The sequence below is a fragment of the Monodon monoceros genome, unplaced genomic scaffold, assembly GCF_005190385.1.
Source record: "Monodon monoceros isolate NGI ecotype Baffin Bay Population unplaced genomic scaffold, NGI_Narwhal_1 Super_Scaffold_18, whole genome shotgun sequence".
In the NCBI taxonomy this organism is placed as follows: Eukaryota; Metazoa; Chordata; class Mammalia; order Artiodactyla; family Monodontidae; genus Monodon; species Monodon monoceros.
Window position 1 is genome coordinate 139,210,755 of NW_021703774.1, and position 24,693 is coordinate 139,235,447.

The 24,693-nt window shown below is 34.6% G+C and overlaps 1 protein-coding gene across 1 annotated transcript in view; it reads left to right on the forward strand.

The window, feature by feature from the left end:
- The window catches only part of FAF1 (Fas associated factor 1), a 476,898-nt gene that overhangs the window by 222,943 nt on the left and 229,262 nt on the right, over positions 1–24,693 (forward strand). The window contains exon 10 of the mRNA XM_029230785.1: positions 19,957–20,092. Within this exon, the coding sequence (XP_029086618.1) occupies positions 19,957–20,092 (136 nt within the window). The remainder of the gene's footprint in view (positions 1–19,956; positions 20,093–24,693) is intronic.

Genomic DNA, 24,693 nt, shown 5'->3' on the forward strand with positions numbered 1-24,693 from the left:
CACTGTCAATTTTATATCTCTAATTTATATTTCTACCCTAGACCTGTTCCCTGAATTGTCTTCTCTTCACCTCAGATTTGGGATTTTTTTTAAAGGTGTATTTTATTTAGGTGGTTGGTTTGATATTTAATTGGTTTTATTCTTTTATTTCTCTGACACAAGTCAGTCAGTGGATGTTGGAAGACTGAGGGGAACTGCATAATAACCTGCCTGTTAATTGCAGTGCAAAACTATGGCGAGGTCCTGTCGCTGGATTCCATCATTCCAATTCCAATGAAATGGCAAATATTAGGTTCTTTCTTTATAGAGTATCAGTCTTCTCTCAATGGACTAGACAACACTGGTATTATAGACAACACTGGTATTATAGTATCACTCCTAAACAAAATTTATTATGACCAAATCAGAAAAGTAATATGATTATAATCTATCTCGTCATATAAAAGATAACAAGACCTGGAGAGAAAAATCCTGGATTACACTCCCAGCTTGGTTAGGGTCTTAGAGTTTTCATATATAAAATAGGAAGCATTGATTTTAGTTGCCAGGGTCGTTGTAAAAATTCATTAAGCAGGAGAGGTACATTATATGTGAAATTACAAAGCATGATTATTACAATTATTTATGCTAGTAAATACCAATAGTAATCTATTTCGTTCAACTCTCACTTGATTTTTATAACAACTCTACAAGATTACAGGCTGATTTTGACATCTCTAATTTATAAATTAGGAAATTGAGGTGTTTAGAAGAGTTTTGTGGATTGTTCAAGGTCATCAGTGAATACTTCTGATACTGAAATCTCCATCTGACCCTCCATCTACTATAGCTTCCAGTTTCTTGACACAAATATATAAAGCTTTATTCCAAAGATGCCTTCTTTTTTGGAAGCTGTTCTCTATAATGAGATTTTTAAAAAAATATCTTGTAATTGTCATTATATACTTGTTGAAGGGTATTTATATACATTATTTCACTTAGTGTAGTTCTCAAGAATATTAATGAAATTTTGGTGTGTGAATGAACTTTTAGTTACCATACACTATTAATTATTTAGTAAAATGTAGATATAAAATAACATGCTTTTAAATTGTTTACTGACAAACAATATTATTCTCAAGGTTTGGTGAGCGCTATATCTTAAACCACGTCTTATAAAATTTTTTTTTCTTAACTTGATTTTACTGCCACTAGGGGGTGCCCGTTAATTGAGTCTTATTTTGTATTTACATTTTTTTTTTTAAAGCTAACAGCAGTAAAATTACCATATAAGTGTTTGTAACTGAATTATATTTAGAATTATTTTAAAGTAAGTAATGTTTTTCAGAAAACAGAATTTCAGGCTTTTTGAGAATTTAAGAGCAAACTCTTTAATCGTAATCTTTATAACAGTCGAAATGCATTTTAAAACTTTTTAAATCAGATTTCACTAATTAATTCAAAGGTGATGCAGTACCCCTATGGCACAACTTCAGGTTATACTGTAAATCATGGTAAAATCAGAAGGGATGGGGACCGTTAATTATACCTGTTTCATATTATTATAGGAAAAATTCAGTCTGTCAAAGATTTATTGATTACCTACTAGATGAAAACAAGCTCTGTCCTGTGGGAGCTTATAACCTATTCATTAAGGTATATATAAGCTTATATATATATATATATATATATATATATATATATATATTTATTTATTTATTTTTGGCTGTGTTGGGTCTTCGTTCCTTTCTCTAGTTGCAGTGAGCAGGGGCTACTCTTCGTTGCGGTGCGCAGGCTTCTCATTGCGGTGGCTTCTCTTGTTGTGGAGCACAGGCTCTAAGCACGCAGGCTCAGTAGTTGTGGCTCATGGGCTTAGTTGCTCCATGGCATGTGGGATCTTCCTGGGCCAGGGTTTGAACCCATGTCCCCTGCATTGGCAGGCGGATTCTTAACCACTGTGCCACCAGGGAAGTCCCCTTAATTCATCTCTTTAAAGAAAATTTCCTGCACTGTTTTGGTGTCCTGTGTGCCACTCAGGTTGATTCATCCAGTAATCACCTCTTTTCTTCATCTGCTCTAAAAGTTGGTGTTCCTCAGAATTCTGTTTTCAGCAATCCCTCTTACTGTACATTCTCCCTGATGTCTCCTCTCAATACTTCAATTTCCAAAAACAAATATAGATGACAAGTCTCTATTTATAAACACCTGTTTCCTACTTGCCAGTGGAGCTTTTCACTGGTGTGTGTCCCATATGTAATTCAGTCACATGTCTAGAACTGAGACAATCCTGAAAAATATGTACTACTTACTGCCTATATTTTTTGTCTCAAATGTACAATGCTACAAAATGTTGCAGTGTATTCCAAGTAGGATCATAATTATTTAAAAGGTCATCAGTTTGGTTTATAAGTAATTAATGAATTTATTAAGATTATTTTTGGTAGGAAGATGAGAATAAGAACCAGGTTGTAGTAGATTTTAATGGATAAGTGAGAAATGAGGGATTAGAGTTACTGTTATTTTCAGAAAATTCAACTCTGAAGGGAGAGAGAAGTTGAGGGAGGAGCAGGGTCAAGAGACTGAAGAATTATTAGAATTATGAGGAGGAAGAGACAGCAAATAGGAAAAATTTGAAAAAGTGAAACCAAAAAGGGTATGGGAGTATCTAAACTTAAGCTGCAATGATAAAATACCATAGACTGGGTGACAAACAATAGATATTTATTTCTCACAGTTCTTGAGGCTGAAAGGCCCAATCAGGGTTCCTGTGAGATTTAGTTTCTAGTGAGAGCTCTCTTCCTGGCTTGCAGACAGCTGCCTTCTTACTGTATCCTCATATGGGGGGATGGGGGTAGGGGGGAAGGAGGGAGGGAAAGGAAGTAGGGGAAGGGAAGTAGAGGAGGCAGGGAGCAAGCAAGTACTGTAGTCCTCTTGTCTCTCTTCCTCTTCTTATAAAGACACCAATCCTATTGGATTAGGGCCCCACCCTTATGACTTCATTTAATCTTAATTACTTCCTGAAGACTGTTTACAGATACAGCCATATTGGGGGTTAGGGCTTCAATATAAGATTTCTAGGGTTGGGGGCTGCAGTTCAGTCTATAGCAGGGAGGCAGGGTAGAGTCCAGGGGTTAAGTGTTGAAGTTACCTGGCAGGTTTAGAGATAGTAGAAAAGGCAGAAGAATAGAAGATTGGAGCAAATGAAGAACATTTCTGGATTCTGGATTTCAGTGCTGTTAAGTAATCGTTGTTGAAAAGTGTAAATTATAGATAATACTGCAGTAGAAGATAGGTAATAGTTACAAGAATAAGGATATGAAGTTAAAGTATTTGGTAAGTGATAGTGACACAACAGTTATCATTTATGAAGACAGGCTTTTTGCCAAGCCCTTTATATTATCTGATTAAATCCTCACAATAAATCATAGATAGGTGTTCTTTGTCACATTTTGCAGATGGGTAAACTGAATTAGAGGTAGTGGTTAGGTGATGGCAGAGAGAGGGTAGTTATTGAGAGCTTGTTTAGGTTCTTGTTTGAAGAAAGCTACAGCTACTGATTAAATCAGTCTGTATTAGAAAAGTATAAACCTAGGTATAAATGTTATAACTTAAGGGGATAAACACTAAAGAAAAATAACCTGCATGCTTCTAGAAGAAAAAAGAATAGTCAGCTATATGTTGTTTATCAGAAAAATATCTCTTAAAGAAATGACACAGAAAAGAGAAAATAAAGAGTATAAGAAATGATATTTAAGCCAAATATTAATTTTTATAATGTAGTGTGGCAATATTAATATCACATAAAATTGAATTTAAGGCAAATAATATTGAGGGACAGTTTACTAAGAAGATATGACAATTGTAAACTTGTGTGCACAAATCAGCAAAAATTGACAAAATTACAAGGGGAAATAGTTCAACCACAATTATATACAAATGTCTTATGGAAACTAATGAATTAAGCAATAAATCTTTGTAGGCTATTTATTATTTGAATAACCAAATTAAGCACATATAGAATACTTATGAAAATTGACCACGTATTAGAATACAAAGCCAGTATCATAGAATCACTATCATGCTGACCCATTCTCTGGCCATTATGCAATAAAATTAGAAGTGAAGTAATAATAAAAAGGTATCTCTGAGATTCTCCATACATTTGGATACTACAAATAATTTACTTCACAATAATTTATGGGTAAAAATGAGATCATGATAGCAACCACTAGCTGTTCAGAAGTGAACATAAATAAGAGTGCTATATATTAAAACTTTGAATATAGCAAAAGTGGTACTTAGAGGGAAATTTGTAATATTAAGTCCACTAATTAGAAGATAAGAAAGATAGAAAACAATTGCATTGTATGTTCAACTTAAGAAAATAGAGAAATTACAATAGAGTAAGTCTGAAGAAAATAGAAGGAAAGAAAGATTTAAAAGCAGTAATTAATGATAGAAATTAATGATAGAAGTAATCAACAAGTAATAACTGCTTGAAAAACCAAGCCAAGAAAAAACGAGGGTAAGCACAAAAATATTAGGTGTGAAAAAGGGGACTTAACTACAGATTCAGAAGAGATTATTTGATTAATAAAATAATTATTAAATAAGTTAATACAAAACAAATAAGAAATTAATAAATTAAATTGTTTTAAAACAAAAATGTGTGTGAATAGTAATAAAATAAGCATCTTTATGGCTTATTAAAATCTGAAATTTAGTTGAAATGGAAAATTTTGCATAAACTATCAAGTACTAAAATGAATACAAGAAATAGGTAACCTGAAAAAATTATAGCCATCAAAGAAATTGAACTTATAGTCAAAAATTTCACATGCCACTTCTTCACCCTCCCCCACCCCAGAGGATTTCCATAAAGAAATTTTACACAAACTCTTCCCAGTGAGACTGCTACCTATCTTATTTTATAATGTTCATGTAGGGCTTCCCTGGTGGCACAGTGGTTGAGAATCTGCCTGCTAATGTAGGGGACACGGGTTTGAGCCCTGGTCTGGGAAGGTCCCACATGCCGTGGAGCATCTAGGCCCGTGAGCCACAACTACTGAGCCTGCACGTCTGGAGCCTGTGCTCCGCAACAAGAGAGGCCGTGATAGTGAGAGGCCCGCACGCCACAATGAAGAGTGGCCCCCGCTTGCCACAACTAGAGAAAGCCCTCGCACAGAAACGAAGACTCAACGCAGCCAAAAATAAATAAATTAATAAATTAAAAAAAAAAAGTTAATGTTCATGTAATCTTGTTACCAAAATTAGAAAAAGATAATGTAAGAAAAAATTGTGTGTAAATCTCACTTATAACCATAGATAATAAAAATGAGTAGGTAAACTTTTCTTTGCCTTCTCTCAGCCTTACCATTTAATGACCTCTTCTTTCCCCTGTCCTTATTCCACTACTTCAAATGGCACCTCTCCCAGCATTCAAATGGTCTAAGATGTAAATGAACCAAAAACCATAACTTGATTATGTCTCTCCCCTGCTCAAACCCCTCCATTTGCGTTTTTGCACTTAGAATAAAATCCAGGTTCCTTACTAAGGTATATAAAGGACTTATATAATCTTGTTCCTGACTCTCTAACTTTATCTTTTATCATTCTCATCTCTGGCTTGTATCTTGCCAGCCACACTGGCCTCCCTGCTCTTCTTTAAGCATTCTAAGTGTGCTTCAACTTCAGGACATTTGCACTTTGCTATTCCCCTGCCTGAAATGATCTACCACTTATCAACTTGGCTTACTCCTTTACTTTATTCAGGCCTCTACTCAAATGTTACATCCTCAGATAGGCTTTTCTTGATTCCCCTGGCTAAAAAAGCCCCTCTGTTATACATTCTCCCTTTATCTTACATTATGACAACAATGCATTATATTAGTAATATTAGTAATATATTCATATTTGTTGTCTGTGTCCCTCATTACAATGTAAAGCTGTAAGAAATCAGCGACTTTATTTTTTGTTCACTGTTGTATCCTCAACAGCTAAAAGAGGGCCTGAAATATAGTAGGTACTTAGAACTATTTGTGGAATGAATACTGTGAAGTGCTACATGCCTAAGGATGTTTGCCTCCTAAGAGAGACCAAAGGTAAGAAGTAAAGTTCTAATGGAGGGATATCAAGCATCATGCGGAACAGATATAAGATACTTGGGGAGCCGAAGATCTTACAAGTGTCCCATAAATGTAATGAACTAGGCAATCTCCACTTCTTGACCTGAGTTTAGCCTTTTTGTCCAGTGTTCCTTTTCATTTTTCTCATCAAAGTATGGAGTAATGGAAGGAGCTCTGGCTTTATAGTGAGACACTGTTTATCCTAGAACTGTCCTACACTGGTTTTGTGGCCTCAGGCAACATCTTTCTTCTCTGGGTCTTAGTTTCCCTAGTATTATTTCTTATATGGCTGTCCTCTCTCCAACCAGATCCCAAGCTGTAAAGAGCAAGGGCATTCTTACTGAGCATCTCCCTCAGTTCACGAGAGTGCCATCTATATAGAGGCCCTTAATAAACATTTGTTGTAATGAATATGAAAAGTTTCATGACAAATTGAGGCATTTAATTTTTTATCCATGCATGTGTAGTCTCTCCATTGGCTGTTTTGCTGTTTGTCAGACTCATCATAAAGTGTTTTTCAGATAAATGGAGAGTCCATCTCATTTATTCATGCAGGATGTCAGTTATTCACTCATTTACTAGATATAGATTGAGTACCATCTTAAAATGTGTTATGTCCTTGTTCTAGGTGTTAGGGATACAATGAGAAACGAGACAACAAGGTACCTGCTTTCATGGAGTTTACAATATAGTATGTGTAGACATGGTAGGGTGGAGGGACAGGCAACAAACTACAAATAAGATAAACCAGAAAAATTATCAGATGATAACAAGAGCTTTGCAGGAAACTGAAATAGAGTGATATGATAAGAAGTAATTGGGTGACTACTGTAAGTTGTAAGGTCAGGAAAGCCCTCTCATAAGAGGTACTGTTTCAACTGAGACATGAATGATTGAGGAACCATTAAAGTGAAGAGCAGAATGAATAGTATTCTAGGCAAGGGAAATAACTAGCGCCAAAGCCCTCAGGCCATGTATAAATATAAATGGAGAAGGTTTAGTATTTCTGGATTTGGTATTACTAATGATCACCTTGCTAGAAAAGGACTGAATGGGTGTCTTGGTAATAAAAGACAGTCTTTTCAACTTGCTTTGGTCTTATTCTAATAAGTGCTAAAAATGTCCAGCTCCATTTTAATTATATAGATTGTCTTCATTTTTATGGCAGGCTGACAGAAAATAAGGTATCCCTTATGTGTAGCTGTCCCTTTTACAAGTAGTAATTGAGTCTTGCTTTTGAACTTTGACCTTTTTATACTGGGAGGATGGTTCCCATTAATATTTTGTTGAGTTCTATGAGGGTATTGTTGAGCTCTGGTCATGCAGTCTAGCATATGGTCCTCTTGTATGGCTTCTGAGTTGTGAAGTTGCTTTTAATTCTGACTTTGAATTAGTTGCTATTTGTGCAAGCATTAGTAAATTCAGTAAATTCAATTAGTAAATTCAATTAGTAAATTCTAATTGGGACTCCTGTGATAGTTAAGTAAACCACTGGTGTTAAAATATGTGGCCCTTTTTTGTCCTTGGAAAACCGTTGGTGGGAAAGCAGGTGACAGTAGCCTTGAGTTAGGTGAGAGTAGGATATTATATTTTCTGATGGATACTGTGGAAGGAAATTGAGGAGTAGTGAGTCAAGATATCCGAGTCCTAGCCCCATCTGAGTTCTAGCCCCAGCTCTCCTACAGAATCACTGTTTAACTTTGGGCAGGTCACTCCTCTGCTCCGGGCCTCAGATGTTACCAGAAAATAAAGAGGCTCCATGACTGGAAAAAGAAACTGCTTTAGTAGCCAGACAAGCACCAAATGGATCATGTGGCTTAGACTTGAGTCCTAAGTGAGGTCTTTTACCTTTCACTCCAGATCTAAATCTTAGGACCCACATGCTTAAGTGACCTATAAAAAGAGTTATGACTGGGTCTTCAGAGCCTTAAGGACTGATGCAATAGACCTGCCTCACCAACCTGGTCACAGCAGGAAACATAGCTTAGAGAGCTCATGGCAAACCTTATCCAGGGGTGTTTACCACAGAGGATAAAAAGTGGAAAGGAATTTAGTGCACTAGGGCATAGGAAATGGAAGAGGAAGCTGCTGGTCTCATCCCCTGCCTTCTGTGAAGCCTAACCTAGTACAAGGTGACCTTGTGAATAATTATAATAGTCTCTTCTTTTCTCTGGAGGAGGCAGGTTTAGAATGGGGAGAAAATGCTACAAGTGTTAAAACACTTCCTTTGTGAGGAGAAGCAGCATGGGCAGAAATAGTATTCACCCTGTAAACAGAGGCAAAAACTTGAAGAAAAGCAAATGAAACATTGTTCTCATGATCCTTGAGGTCTCTTCTAACCTTCTACGTTGGATATGCACTTCACTGAATCCATTAAGCCTGGTATAATTAAGGGAAAAACTGAACTATTCCTCTTCTATCTCTCCTTATAACTAGCTGTGGTAATAGGTATCCAGCTGTGCTTCTAGCCTCAGTTTTAGCTAAGAGGTGACACCCTCTGGGTGGTATGTGTACTGATACTCATACAAACAGTTTATTTTTTTCTTTTTTGTTTTCTTTTTCCCATCTCTCCCACCCTGTAGTGAGGCCATTCAGGATACTTGTTCACCCCCCATTATCCCAACTAAAAAGATAACTGAACAGTAACATGGAACTATTGTGGGGTTCACTTACTACAAGGACATTCTAAGGACGCTTTCAGATAGCTCTCATCCTACTTCTGTTTCCTCAGCACCTCACAATCTCTGCACAGATGTTAATCCTTATAATATTTTTTACTTTTTATTAGTCTGTATCCTGCTATTTCAATTTTTGGTGTTCTCCCTTAATGCAAGAGTCATATCCATCAGAGCTCTGACTTAGAAGAAAGCTCTAGAGTATCATCTTTGGAAGGATTTAAAGCAATCATCTAATCTAGTCCCATTTTATGACTAGGGGAACTGAGGTACAGAAAGGGGAAACTTTACATATGCAAGTAAATGTTCTGAAAGGATTGGTTAATTTTTTCTTCCAAAATGCTTTACAAAACAACTTCTTTTTTGTTTGTTTTCACAAAGGATATTCATCTGTGAAAATGTTTAACCAGTGTTGTAAGTAGTTGATAACAATTCGCTGTATCATTCTTAAAGTAACTCTTAATTTCTTAAGAATAAATTAATATAATCAGTGTTTCAAGTACATTATGGTGATTACTGTTCAACTTTAATTCTTGTGAGCATTATTATTAGATTTTGTAAAAGTGAAATTAGGAAGTATTGGATTGGTAAGTGTTTCTTAATAAGGGGCTACTTGAAAAGTGGCTTATTTTAAGAAGAGGACATTTCCCTATAGTTATGCATTCTGGATGAAAGAAACTTGTCCCCAATTAAAGCATTGGTGGAGATCACAAGACATCTAATTGGATTGATGTAGCAAACCCATTTATATAGTTTACTGCCTATTGATAGGTCAGTGAGTACTGAGATTAGCTTGTTAACATCACACTTCGAAAAAGAACTGCAGGTATTCTCTATGGTTGATTTCATGGACAGTCAGAAACTTGGTCACTAATTCATGAAACAAAAACCATTGTATCTGTAAGTTTTTTTCTTTCTTCGTGGTTTGTCTAGATGAATAGAATTATGTTTTGACAGTTTTGCTATGAACTACTTGATGGATCACAATATATCACTATCACCGCTAATTACCAAATTTTGATTAATTTTATATACTTTGGTTAGTACATTTAGATGAATCCAGTATATCTCTATATTGATAAACAGTAATTATAGACATCAGGACACCTGAACTTTGAAATCTTCATGAAAATGTTGTTAAGAATTATGTGAAACCGAATGTTTGTTTATCTAGACATATTTAATTGCTAGCATAGAAAGCAATTAAAAGTAGCTGCAGAGTAAGAGGCCAACCTTTGTTAAACGTGGTTTTAAGATTGTTACAGAACTTGTGGTGATGATAGCATGGTGTCTTGGAGGATGTTAACAACTGTAGCAGAGTGTTAATTAAGAATGATGTAATCTGCAGCTCAGAATTATTAGTATCATATGTTAGTTTAGCTGGACAGGAGCAAAACCTAATTTCAGTTATGATGAGGGCTCAAGTTATATTTGTAGTGGAAAGATTAACATTTTATTTTTGTGCTGTTCCTGAGACAATTTAAAAATCCTGAATGAAATACAGTCAAATGTAAACATCAAGTCCCTAGCTCATTTACATATGTGCCAGATTTTCAAACTGATTGCTGTTTGAACCTAATCTGTCATTGCTGGCTGCATTAGCTACTACAAACATTACATTTACATATTGATTTCTTATTTTGTTTTAGTGTAAATAATCCATAATTATAGTAAATTTGGTCTTTTGTTGACAAGAGCTCATATGACTCTGTAAGTTTAGAATGGAAATTTAAATTGCCATGTGTCATGCTTTTTAATTTATCTGAATATATATCTGATATATCTGAAAGGATAAAAAGATCATTGTAGATAATAAAATATTCCCAAAGAGACAAAGGAGAGAAAATTTTGTAGGGCCTTTTAGAAAGATATAAATTGTAAATTATTAATGAAAAATTCAATAGCACCTTCTGAGATTATTATTTATATTTTTATAAGAAAAAGTCACAATAATTTGAAAAAATTACTTTTTTGGCTTCAATATCAGGTCATATTTAAAAAATAAAATTATTGGAAATGAACCTTCTAAACATGTTATTTTACATTGATATTTGTTTAAAATATCCAGTGCAAGAAAAGAAATAGCATACACACACAGCAGGAATGAAACAGGAGATTTTTTGATCTCTGTATTGATGTTAATATTTTACTCATCTTAACTACATATACAACATTGATTTGAGAAATTTAATTTCACGGACAACAGCCGTATATGTCAGTGGTCATATTGTATTATTAAGTAGCAATGGCAAAAAATCTATGGTTTCCATTTACGTTGATAAAAAGTGTGTTGTATTTTTGAAGTTAAAAATATGGGACCCATTTAATTGCCAAAATAGTGGTTATCCAATTGTTCAGGTACTTTTTATGGCTTATAATTTTTTTGTGGAGATATAATTTACATACAATAAATGGGTTCTTAAGTATTCCCCAGTTATATGAGTTTTGACAAACACTTATTGTTTTCTACAATGGATTTTAATGAGTGGAATTTTAATTTGGATGTGTATATACCATTTAACAAACAGATAGCCATTTAGTAGAAGCCTGTGCAGAATTGATGGTATCTGTTTACTTGAGTGCTGTGAATTCAGAACTCTTAAAAGCCCTTATGTTAATCAGCTCAGGCTGCTATAACAAAATACCCTAGACTGGGTGGCTTAAACAACAGACATTTATTTCTCATAGTTCTTGAGGCTATAAAGTCCAAGATCAAGATGCTGACAGATGTGGTTCCTGGTGAGAGCCCTTTTCCTGGCTTGCAGATAGATGGCTGCCTTCTCACAGTGTCCTCACTTGACAGAGGGAGAGCCCAAGCTCTGTTCTCTCTTCTTCTTATAAGAACAGTAATCCCATCATGGGAGTCCCATCCTCATGACTTCATATAAACATAATCATCTTCCAAAGGCCCTACCTCCAAATACCATCACATTGAGGGTTAGGCTTTCAGCATGTGAATTTGAGGGGATTCACAAACATCCAATCCATAACAGCCCTGAAACCCAAGTCTGAATGTGTTGTTTTTCCTAGTCTAGTTGCTTAATCTTGATGGATTTATACTTTATAACAATGAATGCTTCCCCTAGAACTGTTACTGTTTTCATAGGAAGGCTCTGATTTAGCCTGGCCAAATCTTCTGCCCACTGAAGATTTAAGAGGGAATTCTTGATTCAAGGAATTGCTGAAGAAGAAATCCTTAAAATTACTGTTATTATCCTTGATGCAAGACACCCTGCCTTTTACTGTTCTACCCTATGGGCCTGCTGCTATTTGTCAGGAGGAAGCCATTCCTCTTTTTAATCAGGAATTAATGACAGGTATATAGGTACATGATGATCAAATGATCATTTCACTACCATAATGCAATCTTAAGTTAACCTTGAAAAATCACTGTGTCATACATATTAAAATATCCATGTGCTTTCTGCGTAAGTGGATCACTAAAGTGCTCTCAATGTGAAATAAGCAGTCAAGACAGTAAAGGCTGTTATATATATTTTCGTAATGTTGTTGCTTTCATCAGTACTTGACATATGGAGGCCAATAATTTATGGCTTTTTATGTTCTCAGGTATAAAAAAATGCCTGTAACTTCAAGTTTATTTATTGGAGCCTGTGTTAAAATTTGCTGTACACTAATTTTCCCCATACTGTCCTTCCCCCCCCCAAAAAAAAACTGGATGGCGATATAAAGTGTGTTAAACTAAGTCAGTGAATTAAAATGAAGTTGTTACTCACTAGAAGACAGATATTTTACAGATGGCTTCTCTGTTCCTGATAAATGCTCATAGTTAAATTGGAATGGGATCCCCTCAGGCATAGGTGGACATTCATTGGCAGAATGAATGTCCAAGACTTGTGGACAGAAAAGAAAGTAGAGAAGGGATGTTCTGCCAAAACTATTTCTAGAATTTTGTTGGTGGCTTAGATATTAATGCTTAGTTATACTACTGAAAATTTTAAGGAGGTAGATTATCTATCTATCTATCTTTTTGTAGTTCCCTCTCACATGCCTCCCACTGTCCCTCCCCCAACTTGAAAATTAAGAAACTGGCTAGGAGAATTATGAGATGGTATATGTGAAAATGTCTAGCACTTTGCCACTAATTGCTTTTAAATGTTAACATTCACTGTGTTGTGTTTTTTGCAAATAACCACCAGTTCAAAGCTTGGGGACAATGTATATGATTTTCATTACATTTCAAACATTAATTTCAATTTGTATTTGAGGGTACAGCAACGGTAAGTTTTAATGACTGTTGTCTGTTTGTGGAAACAACCATCTCATTGTTGGTAAATACCAATATTCAAACTGAAAGTAAAATCATAATAGAGAATGAAAAATTAAAAACTGGTAAGGAGAGAATAGATGTTCTATTAAAACCATTTCTTGCATTGAGTTAAAATTCAACTGCTTTTAAAAAATTTCTACATTTGCTTACACCTTTCCTTCTCCCTCTTATTGAAGAGAAAACATGCCATTAAGGGAAACAAAAAACTGTTTTGTATTATTTCTCATCCACCTACTTTGGTAATTACCCTCAGCTATTCTGAAGGTCAAAGTTGAAGGAGCATGAATGACTTTGCATTTTGAAGGTAAAAGAGAGACTGCTTGAAGGTGGATTAACTGTGGCTAACTATCCTAACCAACTATTAGAAGACACTATTGTGGAGAAAATTGCTCATAGATGCAGCAACTAAGGGCTCAACATATTCTGCTAAGCAGCAGCTAGAATCAATTTCTATAGATAATATTTTAGCAATGAAGTCTTTGAAAATTATGCAAATCACCATAGTAAATTCCTTTACAGCCTTTGCCTCCTCCTTGGTCTAATTTAGGTATTCTTCCTCTGTATTTCCATACCATCTTAGCAAAAGTGGTATTAGAGCTCTTAGCAAATGGTACCATATGCGGGTTGTAGGTTTGCTTGTCTGTGCATTCCTCAGTAAACTCAATGAAGGCAGAAATAAGATCTTACTGGGTCCTCTTCCCCAGTATCTGGAGGACAAATCATAAGAGTTAGACCTTAGAAGAGTTACTACTACTTATTTTGTGTGTGACATTAAGCAAGTAACTTAACATCAGTTTCCTCATCTGTAACAAGAAAATGATAATAATAAACTTCATAAAGTTGACCCAAAGCCCTTACTTAATGCCTGATGCATAGTAGCACTCATTAAAGGCTAGCCATTATTATTAATGGCTAAGTGAATGAATCAGGCTGGAGTCTGAGGTTGCAGATAATAAAAAACATTCTCACAAGGAACATGAATGTGGTATATCAACCCCCAAAAAGATCTGTGTTAAAAAGAACCCTGTGAGCTTGGATAACATTAGGCATAATGTACAGTTATGTTCCATGCATCAGAAATGGTTTTACCTGGAGATTATCATACTAAGTGAAATAAGTCAGAGAAAGACAAATATCATATGATATCGCTTATATGTGGAAGCTAAAAAAGAATGATACAAGTGAACTTATTTACAAAACAGAAACAGACTCACAGACTTAAAGAACAAACTTTTGGTTACCAGGAGGGTGAGGGGGGATAGATTGGGAATTTGGAATTGACAGGTACACACCGCTATATTTAAAATAGATAACCAACAAGGAGGACCTACTGTAACAACCTAAATGGGAAAATTTGAAAAAGAATAGATACATGTCTATGTATAACTGAATCACTTTTCTGTACACCTGAAACTAACAGAACATTGCTAATCAATATACTCCAATATAAAATAAAAAATAAATTAAAAAAAAGATTTTACCCGTTATCAACTCCTACAGAGAAATGAAACTAAAACATGAAAAATAACTGGCACAAAACCACCATAGACACTTTAGTTAATGTTTTACTGTCATTGTAAGATTTTATAGTATGGGTACCCCTCAAAAGTATTCTATTTTTAATAATAGACCACCTTAAAACTTACATGTAATAAAAATTCCCACTTGGCTTTGTAAAATTTAATATTCAGAGTTTTATCAGGTAAAGGTTATTTTCTTTTTTCTGAAGAGGAAACAATTTACAGAGTAGTTAAGTGCCTAAAATAAGGGCCTGTATATGGTAGACACAAAATAAATAGTATTGAAAGAATAATTATTGTGGGGGTGGGAGACAAAGGTCAAACAACTAGTAGGGAGTGGAGCAGGAATTCAAATCTGACTCTGTGACTCCCAAGGAGTTTAAAGCCATAAATATTTTTTCTTGCCAAACTTACCCTTCCCCAGGGCTCCTGGGAAATTACGGAACTAGACTAAATTGGTGTTCTTCTAACGTAGTTTGGCAGTCAGTGCTGGTCCTGGCAAACCTTTCTACAAAGTTATTGCACAAGTCTACCAGTCAACATCAAGAAACATATCTAAGGAACTGCATAAAGGAAAGCACTAAAGGTATTAAACATTTGTATAGATTCATATGTAAAGATAAAGGAGGATCTATCTATGTAATAATCAAGACTTCTGGAATTCTGAGCTCCTTAGCCCAGCATTTGAAGCCCCCATAATGTTGGTCTTTAACGTTTTTCAAGTTTCCTCTTTCAGAAACCCTTCTTTTACATCCCCTTATACTTCTTTCTCATTGCTTTCTCCACCCTTCCCTGTATTCTCCAATCTCATCTCTGCTCAAACTAGTCCATGTCTGAAATCACCTCTATTATATACTTGTCAAATTACAATCCATTCTTTTTTTTTAACAACTTTATTGGAGTATAATTGCTTTAACAATGGTGTGTTAGTTTCTGCTTTTTAACAAAGTGAATCAGTTATACATACACATATGTTCCCATATCTCTTCCCTCTTGCGTCTCCCTCCCTCCCACCCTCCCTTACTATCCATTCTTCTTCATAGTACTTCAAAGTACTCTTTTTCTTCTCTACAATCCTCACATCTGTTTTAACTCTCAGAATAGTCTGTCTTGAGGTCAGTGATTATATCTTTGATTCCTGTATTATTACAAATAAGAATCAAATAATTATAGAAAGAATGAATGAATTGTGAACTCCTAGTAGGCAGGGTCTTACTCATCTTTGTATCCCTAAAGCAGCCTAGCCATTTGGGAGATAGGATGCTGAAGAACACAGAATCAAATATAGTTTAAAAACTGGCTTCCATCTTTTTATAGCTGCATAGCCTTGGGAAATTACTTAACCTTTCTGAACTACAATTTTTTGAGTAAAATGGCACTTCAGAGGTAGGCTTAAAAAATGAGAATTAGTCATTCTTTATGTGGAGTTCCAAATATGCAGAACTATTCCTTAAGTGTTTATAGGATTGCCTTGAATCACCTTTTAGTATGCTAAGTGTCAAGGGAAATACAGGTGAATAATAAAGATACTTACTCTCAAAAGGCTTGTAGTCTTAAATTCAGGACTTCCACACGTGAAACAAAGCAAACCATACAAAACACACTATAAATAAATATTAAATAAGGGATATGATACATGAATTCAGAGAAGAGGCAGTCTATAGTAATACTAATGGTAGGACATGAGGTAGTCTGAAAGCTGTGCCGTATTTGGGAGGAGAGCCCTGTTTGCCTAGGTGATTCCTTTTGGCTACAAAATCTATATACTATCTGTAGTAGTCCCTCTATCCATGGGGAATACATTTCAAGACCCCCAGTGGAAGCCTGAAACCACAGAGAGTACCATATTCTACGTATAGTATATTTTTCCCTATACAGGCATACACCCCAGAGATATTGTGGATTCAATTCCAGACCACTGCGATAAAGCAAATATTGTAATAAAGTTAGTCACATGAATTTTTGGTTTCCCAGTGCATGTAAACTTATGTTTGCGCTATACTGTAGCCTATTAAGTGTTCAACAGCATTATGTCTAAAAAAAACAATGTGCATACCTTAATTAAAAAATAATGCTGTTGGAAAAATGATGCCAATAGTCTTGCTCAGTGCAGGGTTGCCACAAACCTTCAACTTGTAAAAAACACAGTCTGTGAAACGAAATAAAGCAGAGTGCAATATAATGAGGTATGCCTATACATACATACCTATGATAAAGTTTAATTTATAACTTAGGCACAGTAAAAGATGAACAACAATAACTAATAATAGAAAATTTATAACAATGTACTATAGTAAAAATTATGTGAATGCAGACTTTCTCTCTCTCAAAATATCTTATTGTACAAATATGATGCCTTTTCCATCTTAATTAAGCACTTATCATGCACTGTAGCCATAACTTTTGCATGTAGAGGTGAGAAAGCAAAACTAGCACAGACTTCTTTTTCCTTCTTCACAATTTCATTGGTAGAAGATTCATTCTTACTGTTGATCTTAACCTCAGCATACAATTTTTTTTTAACTTTCACCTTTTCACTTAAAGGAAGCACTTTATGGCTCCTCTTTGGCATATCCAAATTGCCAGAATCACTACTCTTGTGCTTTGGGGCTATTATTAAGTAAAATAAGGGTTGCTTGAATACAAGCACTATGATAGTCTATCTGATAACCAGGATAACTGCTAAGTGACTAAGGGGCAGGGTATTCTGGACATAGGGATGATTCATGGCCCAGGTAGGATGGATCAGGAGGGCGTGAGATTTCATCACTCTACTCAGAACAGCCTGCAATGTAAAATTTATGAATTGTTTATTTTTGTAATTTTCCATTTAATGTTTTCAGACTTTGGTTAACTGCAGGTAACTGAAATTGCAGAAACGGAAACTGAAGACAAGGGGGGCGGGGTGGGGGGCCAGGTTCCTGTATGTGCTGTCGATTCTCCTGCTCCGAGCTCTCTTACTTAACCCTCAACTCTTATACAAGGCTATACATGATATCTCTTTTTGGATCTCTAATAGGCACCTAAAACTTTGATATATACATAACTTCACTCTCAAACTTTCTACCTAACCTGTTCTTAACCCAGTTTTCCTTGTTAAATGCAATTCCATCTCTCCACTTGCTCCGACCACCTTAGAGTTATGTTTTTCTCTCACATTCCATCAGTAAGTTGTCTGGCTTCTACCTCTAAAATACATCTGAACCTGACAACTCTTCACTCTCTGCCTCTGTAGTTAGCGTAAGCCACCATCACTTCTTGCTGGGACTAGCCCTGCCTTGACTCTTTTTGCAGTGTAGCCAGAGCAACCAGAATAATGTATAAATGTACATGTAAGTCAGATCTTAACCATTTCCCAGTGTAAAACCTTCCAATGGCTTTCCTTTGCAATTACTATAAACACCAAGTCCTTTACCGTGGTCTACAAGGACCTACATGATCAGATTCCTGCTCTCTCTTTCTTATACTAGCCTCAACTTAAATGTCATTTCCTCAGAGATGTCTTCCTCAACTATTATGTTGAAAATAATTTCCTTCCCCCCACCCCTCTGATACCTTTTATAATATTGTTTATTTTCTTCATAGCACTTAGCATTCTCTAAAGTTACTTATTTACTTGAGTATTGTTTCCTTTACTAGAATATAAGTTTCATGAAAGCAGGGACCATTTTTTTTTGTCATAACTGTGTCCCTAGCAACTGGAACAGTGTCATAAACATAGGTATGCGCTCAATAAATATATGTTAACTGAGTGAATGAACATGCTGCGTTCTTCCATTTATTATTTCCTAGTCTAAAAAGTGCCACCCATCTCCTTTCCCCAAATAAAACAAAAATTTAGTCGCTTCCAATTAATAAACTCTAAGTTCCTACTTATCCTTTATATTTCAATTTATATTTTTATTCTCCTCTGAAGCTTTCCCTTAACCCTTTCCCCCTCTCACTGAGGCAAAGTTAAGCACTTCCTTCTTGGTTTTCATTGTATTTTTTTTCAATTCCTCAGTTGTATCTATCACTTTATACTATGGCTGTCTACGTGTCTGTCTACCCTCATTAGATTGTGAAGGTTTTCATGGACAGGAACTGTGTATTATTTGGGTTGGTTTCCTTAGCATCTGGAATAATGCGAGGCATTCAGTTAATGTAGATAAATAAGTGAATCAAAATCTTAATTCCCATGGTAGTTTTCCAGAAGGCAGCATTGCTGTGTAAAATACAGATATGAGTAAGACTCTTGCCTTCTGAAAATTTACAGTTTATTCATTATTAAATAAATATTTATCTGCAGTGTGCCAGGCATTATGCTTAAGTGGTAAGGATCAAAGACAAAGGTCCCTGCCTGAAGAAACTCTATTTTAGTGGGGTGTTATTTCCCTTGACTTTGATCAATAATATTTCATGCTGTATATAGGTGTTTCCTAGGTATTTTGAATCTGTAATTTACCTGTGAACTCGGGTGACACTGGGACACACAGATTAACTGCCTAATTCTAATCTTATGTTGCATTTATATTTATCACATAGTTACATATTGGCAAAGGAGGAGTGATGAAGGCCAGAACCGTATATTTTTTTTGCTTCTAAAGCATAGCATGGAAGAGAGACTAGCACTACACTTGAGACTAGCAATACAGATTGTTCATACATAATGGTGACACATTTTTATTTTCATTGCCGATGGTGCTTTTTAATATTGTTATAAACAAATAGAACCATGGCCTATTTTTCTTAATTGATGTGGCTAAATTCATTTCTTCTTCATGTTTCTGACACATTTCTTACATTTTGGAACTTTGGCACAGAGTTTAATATTGCTCTGAATTCTCCAGTTTCTGAATTCTCGGTATTTCTGACTTGTAAGTGAAAGCACAATTATCTTGAAGGAATTTCGGTATAGCAATTAAAGTTCTGTAGATTTCCATACTTTCTCAATTTTTACTGAAACTGTATTTGTATACCTATATGACACTCATGAGTATAAACAATAGTTTCAAATTTCTGTTCTTCCAGAACTGCTGTTTCATTTGGAATTGAACCAGAGTTTTTGAGTATACATTTTAGTAGCATATTTGGAATTTAATATAATTGACAAATTTGCTTCTCTTGGAGAAAATACATATGCAGACAGCAGCACATGACTTGTCAAAATTCTTATGTATGCAAAGTATTTATAACTGAAGTTTAAAAACACCTTGGTAGAGAAGGAGTTAACAGGTTAACTCCCCTTGGTTGTTCTCGGCTTGCTCTCTTGCCTTTAGGAGCTGAAAAGATGATAACATTGGGCCCGGACATGCCTGTGTGGAGGTTATGGTACTCCTGGGGTTTTTTCGCTAACCGTAAAGCAAGCTAGGACTTGTTCATCTCAGAGTTCCTTGTTTCTCTTTCAGCCCTTTCAGTGCCCTGCAGGAGTCATTAAATCAAAACTTCATGCTGATCATCACCCACCGAGAAGTCCAGCGGGAGTACAACCTGAACTTCTCAGGAAGCAGTACCATTCAAGAGGTGAGTTATGTCTCACAGCTAAGGAATAAAGGTAGCTCATTATAGCTAATGTTGACCCTGTTAAAGAGGGCTTATGTGTTCTGGTTGGAAACTCTCTTTATGTTTCATTATTGGGTTTTTAATTTTAATTAACTTGAGCATCAGTGATTACTGTAGATACATTAAATGACTTGACCTAGAAAGATAGATGTTGTAAATGAAAGCTCTTGATAATTCTTAAAATAGTCAACTTTTAAAACCCTGCTTAAAAAAAACACATTGTTATATATTTCATAGTTTTATAGTAATTATTCAGAATATTAATTTGGAGATTATCGACAGCATGCATTTTCGAACATGCGTATACTTTATTTGAAAGGTTGCTCTCAAACATATTATTTATAGTGTGTATCCTGCCTATTTCCAAAAGGAATTGAGGAGGCTTTTCTTAAGCAGTTGAATTCCAGCCTTGGGCAGTATTCGTGAGATGCTGTAGGGAACCCAGTCATTTAGCTCAGAGTATCTAAGAAGAATCTATTTATAGTGTAAACATTTTCATCAATGTGACCAACCAGGGCCACTGTTTCAAAAAGAACCTCCCGCAAGAGAGAAGAGGTAACTTCTTGTCTGTGGCCCCACCTACCTAAAAGCTAGTAATTTATCTGCTTTGGGGGGGAAAATGTGTAAGGCTATGTGACAAGACTTGTGTTTAGAGACAGTGAAATTATGATTATGTCACATTACCCCTTGTAAATTATGAAGACAACAGTCATTGTCCACTCATGTTTTTATAAAGAAAATTAATCTTGTTTAATCTTAGATTATTTCATAAATTTTTTTCTTGGACTACATTTCTTCAACTAATTATTAATGTCATATTGAAAGAACAAGTTGTTTTCACCCTAATCATTTTTCGGAAGTATATGAATTATTTCAGTAATGACTGTTAATGGTTTTACTTTTTTCATGTTTTATCAATAAATTTCAACTTCTGAATTTGGCGTAAATAACTCATTACTTGAAGTTTATTTTCTCTGTTTATCACTTGAATAGTTTGTTGACTAGTAACTAAGATCTTTAAGATTTTTCTTGGCCCCTAATTTGAATCATAGGTTTAAATTATTTGATTTTTTTTCAGGATTTTAAATATATTAATTGCCATTTCATTTTTAATCTCTATAATGGATGTTCTGTTCTCTAAATTTAAAATTTTAATTCATTGAAGAATCATTGTCGTTTTTATATTAAAAATAATGTTTAACTCTGGCCCTATCGCAGAGTTATTCTGGGAGCCTCATGATTATGAAATTTAAATTATATATTGAATAAAATTAAATAAGGAATTCAGTTTCAAAATAAATAACCCCAGTTTAATCAAGAACAGCAAAGATAATAAGAGGTAAATTTCATTCTGTTGTTGATTTCCTTTTTTAAGTTGAAGACTAGTATATCGCATGAAGGGTACATATAGACTGCCTTATTTTTTTTTTTTTCTGATTGCAATATTTACAGCCAGAATTTTACATTTTTTTGTTTTTTTGCATTTTTGTTTTAACATTTCCAGTTTCTATAGTTTGAGTGTGTTTCAACTTTCTCCCACAAGGGGGCAGAGAGGACTATTAAACTGATAGTCTAAAAATGCCGTTCAGTGTTTTCAAATTAGCTTCTCTTATATTAACAAAAAGGAGCATAATAGCCAAGTTATTGTTTGATTTACAGATAATTGGCATATTGCAGGGAGGAGACTTAATTTCACCCTTTTAAATTAAACGGAGATTTAAAAAGACATAAAATATTCATTAATGTTCGGTGATTATAAAGCAGTGGCATATATTTATTTTGCCTTTATTACTGTTTCGATGGGAAAATACTGCAAATATTTCCGAAATCGAGTTGGCCATACTGACAAGTTGAAATGTTTAAGCAGCGTTAATGCAATCTGCTCACACCTGATATCCTATGCAGAATGATTCAAAATGACTACATCAATTATTAAAAGAAATACTTAAAATTCTGTAAATGTGCCATTGTGTGCCACAGTTGGCTGAAACTGTTCTCTGCGTCCTGCTATTTAGATTACCAAATATATTTTAAGCTTCAAGGACTTGAAAACAGTATACCATTTTCTAAATGAAAAGTGTCCTGAAAATATTTTTGCAGACAAATATTCTTATGTATTTCTCAACAAGAGTTTGGTTTCTTCTTTTTTTTTCTTTTTTCCTTTTTTTATCTTTTAAAAGTTGATCTAAAATAATATTTGAAATGCTAGTTGCCAGGAAAAAAATAAGTGCAGTTGTTTCTAATATCTGTTGCTTTTCTGTAGGCAGACAGGTACACATAAACTCTTTTATTCTGTACAGTTTGGAAAAGGAATGTGGATTATACTCTCTAGGCCTAGGGTCACACTCTGTAGGCCTAATCCTAAGACGTTTCTCCTTCAACTTGTGGAATATCTGGAATGGGGTTCAAGGAGGACAAGATGCTCTTATGCTACAGCCATGCAACCCACAGTGACACTTAAGTACATGTATTTTTGTTGTTGCATGATTGAAAGTCAGGTTGCAACACAATAAAAATATAATCTTGAAATGATTTTGCAGTGTTACTTTATAAATGCTAGAATTTTTGCTATTAATTTGGAAGCTTAATGATACCATATATCCTAACTTGTAAATTAATTTTTGTCACCAGTTTCAGAAATCTTTTTTCAGTGTTGTTTGATAGGTTCAAGAATGAATTCCGACCAACATATAAAAGGAAGAAATAAAAAAAAAAAAAACTGATTTTATTTTCCAGTGTAGTTGTATATTATTTTTATTGTAGGTGGGGGAAAAAATACCATTTTCTGGTATTTTTAATTTTTGAAAGCCTTGCATTTCTAAAAGAAATCTCTTGTAATATTTTCCCTCCAGAGGGAAAGTTCTATTAAATGAAATAGGATTGACAAAGGTACTATAATTTCAATTTTTAATTAACAAAATACATTTTTTAAAATACTGACTTAGAAAATAGAACTTAGCTGCAGTTTGAATTTTAAATAACTCTTCAGTGACCATATGTTCATGCAGGTTAGTGGTGATAAACCGATAGTTGTACAAGTGTTTGTTCATTCTGTCTCTGTGATCTCTTGCCTCACAATGCATGACTTATATCCTTTGGGTGCTCTAGACTTTAATTTAAGCTAGTTAGATATTGAGGTTATTTTTTTTAAGCTCTTTACAAATCCTTCCACTTACATTATCCTCCTACTTGTGGAAAAGGCAATGACAGTATAAAAAGGTCAGAATGGAGGGTTGCAAGTAGTCATAAGAATAAAAATCCTTTCCCTTTTTCCATTATGACAAAGTAGTTTATAAAAATTATCAAATAATGTAACAATAACTTTGTGACAATCTGTCTTTCTACCTTCTTGGATCCTTAATTACCTAGTTGACACACTTTAAATTAGTGAATTTCCCTGAAAATTTAAACAAGCTTACCTTATTTTAATGAATTTTCTACACTGAGAATTTAGATTTTTAAACAGTTAATTGTACAGATTTCAGTAATTCTGATTTTTAAAGATCTGTGGCTACAAATGCACTTGGGATTGGTTAAATTAGGGGGAAAAAAGATTGATTTGCCTACTTCAGATCCTAAACCCAGGTGTGGAAAAGGAAATAAAGTCCCTGAAATCAAGCCAACTTTTCTTGGAAACTAATTCTTTGTTGTCCATCTTACTATTGCAAAAGCTCCTATTAGACAAAATATCACTTTTCTTTTAGATGTCATACAAACTTAAGGAATACACACATGACCCAGAATAACACTGATAAAAAACCGAAGTATTTTTGGTACGGAATCATGGAGTATTCCTTATCTCTTACAGCGAGAAGCACTATGAAGAGCTATTGGAATTATTTAAATCCTTTTCTGAGTTTCACTTTACCCTAGAATTCTCACTGTTCTTATTAGTGTTTATTTAGTTCTCAATGGGAATTAAAGGGAAAAATCGACAACTTATAAAGATATATCCTGCATGGAATAGTAAAACATTTCACTGCTAATACTAGCAATTGTTAAGTGGGAAGCCACTACTTTTGAATTAGCAACAAGAAGTGAACTAAATAAATCATACCGGTCCTTAAAAATAATGTTGGCTAAGTAATTGTGAAATCATGAGACTAATTCTGATTCTGCAAATTTGAAACTCCTGTTGGGTTTTTTGTATCTATTTTTCACTTGCTACTTACTCAACTTGCTTGACTAATACATATTTCAAACTATTCTCCTTTAATGCTGGACGTTGTTAACAGTACATTTGTAGTCTTTTACAGATTATACTAAAGAGCAATTTTCTAGTAGTGGGTTGACTAAAACTTCTTAACTAACATGCCCTTTCTGTATATGTTTTACGTATAGTTTGTTTGTTTATTTTTTGGTTTGTTTGTTTTCCAGTATGGAGAGGGTGGGGGCTGCTGGCACAGAACTGAAGAGTAGAGAGATAAGAGTGTGCATATGCAATAGGGGAACTTAAATTGTGTGCTTATTTAATTAAAAGTTTACGTGGTTTATTTTTACTGTAAGATGAACGGCATATATAAGCTCAATTAGAATGAACCCATTTTAATTAGCGTGTATCA